The sequence below is a fragment of the Mastomys coucha genome, unplaced genomic scaffold, assembly GCF_008632895.1.
Source record: "Mastomys coucha isolate ucsf_1 unplaced genomic scaffold, UCSF_Mcou_1 pScaffold5, whole genome shotgun sequence".
In the NCBI taxonomy this organism is placed as follows: Eukaryota; Metazoa; Chordata; class Mammalia; order Rodentia; family Muridae; genus Mastomys; species Mastomys coucha.
Genome location: NW_022196911.1, coordinates 69,111,134 through 69,114,064, shown reverse-complemented (window position 1 = coordinate 69,114,064; position 2,931 = coordinate 69,111,134). Strand labels below are relative to the sequence as shown.

Here is a 2,931-nt window from a genome sequence, read left to right as displayed (position 1 = left end):
AGATCATCTAATTGCTCTCAGGTTTGAGTTTGTTCTAAATGTTTTGCCATATTCTTAACATTTGTACAGTTTGTCTCTAGTATGCATGGTATGTCAGGAGTGAAAATATGATTTCTGTGTGAAGGACTTGATACATTATTTACATTGGTAATGTTTGCAGTATAGATTCTGCGGTCACCTTGAAGATTTCAGGACTGGGAAATGTATTTTCCACATTCATTCCATTTATAAAGTTAAGGGCGTAGGGAAAAGGATTGTTATATTCACCATATTTGAAAGGTTTGTCCCCAGAATGGGTTTTGTGATGTGGTTGGAGAGCTGAGGAGTTGGGAAAACAATTCCGTACTTACTACAACTGTTAAGTTTGTCTGTATGGATTCTGTGGTGAGAATGAAGATTTGAGGAGCAGGAAAAAGATTTTCTACATTCATTTACACATGCAAGGTTGTTTTCCAGTATGGATTCTTTGATGAACTTGAAGACACAGAATCAGGTAAAAGGCATGCCACATTTCATAAACTTGTAAGGTTTCTATCCTTTGTGGACTCTGTAGTGATTTTTAAGATTTGAAGACTGTATAAACCTTTTCCCACATTCATTACATTTGCAGGTCTGACTCCTGTATGGATTCTGTGGTGAGCTAGAAGATCTGATGACTCAGGAAATGATTTTCCACAATTATTAGATTTATACAGTTCACATTCAGGGTGTATTCTGTGGTGAGCTTGCAGTTTTCAGGACTGTGTAAATGATTTCCACACTAATCATTTTTAAATGTTTTGTCTACAGTATGAAGTCTGTGGTGAACTTTAAGACTTGAAGACGAGGAAAAATATTTACCACATTCATTGCATTTGTAAGGTTTGTCTCCTGTGTGGATTCTGTGGTGAACTTTAAGACTTGAGTAACGGGAAAATGATTTCCCACATTCATTACATTTGTATGGTTTGTCTCCTGTGTGGATTCTCTGATGAACTTGAAGATTTGAAAACTGGATAAAATATTTCCCACATTCATTGCATTTGAAAGGTTTGTCTCCTGTATGGATTCTGTGGTGAACTTTAAGACTTGAGTAACGGGCAAATGATTTCCCACATTCATTACATTTGTATGGTTTGTCTCCTGTGTGGATTCTCTGATGAACTTGAAGATTTGAAAACTGGATAAAATATTTCCCACATTCATTACATTTGTAAGGTTTGTCTCCTGTATGGATTCTGTGGTGAACTTTAAGGCTTGAGTAATAGGTAAATGATTTCCCACATTCATTACATTTGTAAGGCTTGTCTCCTGTATGAATTCTGTGGTGAACTTTAAGACTTGAGTAACAGGTAAATGATTTCCCACATTCATTACATTTGTAAGGTTTGTCTCCATTGTGAATTCTGTAGTGTCTCTTAAGACCTGACGAATCTAAAAAGCTTTTCTCACAGTTATTACATTTGAAAGGTTTCTCTCCTGTATGGATTCTGTGGTGAACTTTAAGACTTGAGTAATGGGTAAATGATTTCCCACACTCATTACATTTGTAAGGTTTGTCTCCAGTGTGAATTCTGTAGTGCCTTTTAAGACCTGAAGAATATAAAAAGCTTTTCCCACAGTTATTACATTTGAAAGGTTTGTTTCCTGTATGGATTCTGTGGTGAACTTTAAGACTTGAGTAACAGGTAAATGATTTCCCGCATTCATTACATTTGTAAGGTTTGTCTCCAGTGTGAATTCTGTAGTGTCTCTTAAGACCTGAAGAATCTAAAAAGCTTTTCCCACAGTTATTACATTTGAAAGGTTTGTCTGCGGTATGGATTCTGTGGTGAACTTTAAGACTTGAGTAACGGGTAAATGATTTCCCACACTCATTACATTTGTAAGGTTTGTCTCCAGTGTGAATTCTATAGTGCCTTTTAAGACCTGAAGAATGTAAAAAGCTTTTGCCACAGTTATTACATTTGAAAGGTTTGCCTCCTGTATGGATTCTGTGGTGAACTTTAAGACTTGAGTAAGGGGAAAATGATTTCCCATACTCATTACATTTGTAAGGTTTGTCTCCAGTGTGAATTCTGTAGTGTCTCTTAAGACCTGAAGAATCTAAAAAGCTTTTCCCACAGTTATTACACTTGAAAGGTTTGTCTCCTATATGGATTCTGTGGTGAATTTTAAGACTTGAGTAATGGGTAAATGATTTCCCACATTCATTGCATTTGTAAGGTTTGTCTCCTGTGTGGATTCTGTAGTGATTTTTAAGATCTGAGTACTGTATAAATCTTTTCCCACATTCATTGCATTTATAAGGTTTATCTCCTGTATGGATTCTGTGGTGAACTTTAAGACTTGAGTAACAGGTAATTGATTTCCCACACTCATTGCATTTGTAAGGTTTGACTCCAGTGTGAATTCTGTAGTGCCTTTTAAGACCTGAAGAATGTAAAAAGCTTTTCCCACAGTTATTACATTTGAAAGGTTTGTCTCCTGTATGGATTCTGTGGTGAACTTTAAGACTTGAGTAACAGGTAAATGATTTCCCACAAGTATCTTCCACTTGATATGGTCCAAGTTTTACTGCATACATGGACATTTCCTTATGTTTATCTAAATGGTAGAACTTGTCACTAAGTAGATTTAATTGTTGAGGGAGCTGCAATAAATTTTTAGAGAAATATCTTTCACATCGATGATATTCAGTAATTTTTTCTCTTCTCCAAATTCTTTGTTCATAAGGTATTGAAGTACTGCGTAATCCCATACAACTTGATAAATGCTTCAGGAAAGTTTGTTTATTCACACAAATGTCACTCTTTAATGGTTTTGTATTTCTCTGTAGGACAGAGTTGCATTTCAAAACTTGTAAAAATTCTGCTAGAGTAGCCTCCAACTGTAAAAATGGGAGTGATCCAGTCTGAGTTCTCTCAGGAATAGCTAGAACTTCTTTATTCT

The 2,931-nt window shown here is 35.6% G+C and overlaps 1 protein-coding gene across 1 annotated transcript; it reads right to left on the bottom strand.

Moving 5' to 3' along the window:
- Positions 1–760: 760 nt before the first annotated feature.
- LOC116078690 (zinc finger protein 160-like) lies at positions 761–2,572 on the bottom strand. Its single transcript, XM_031354036.1, has one exon. The coding sequence runs from the start codon at positions 2,570–2,572 to the stop codon at positions 761–763; it is 1,812 nt and encodes a 603-aa protein (XP_031209896.1).
- Between the last annotated feature and the right edge of the window lie 359 nt (positions 2,573–2,931).

Coding starts and splice junctions, on each gene's coding strand:
- LOC116078690 (XM_031354036.1), bottom strand. CDS start 2,572: ATGTCCATGTATGCAGTAAAACTTGGACCATATCAAGTGGAAGATACT.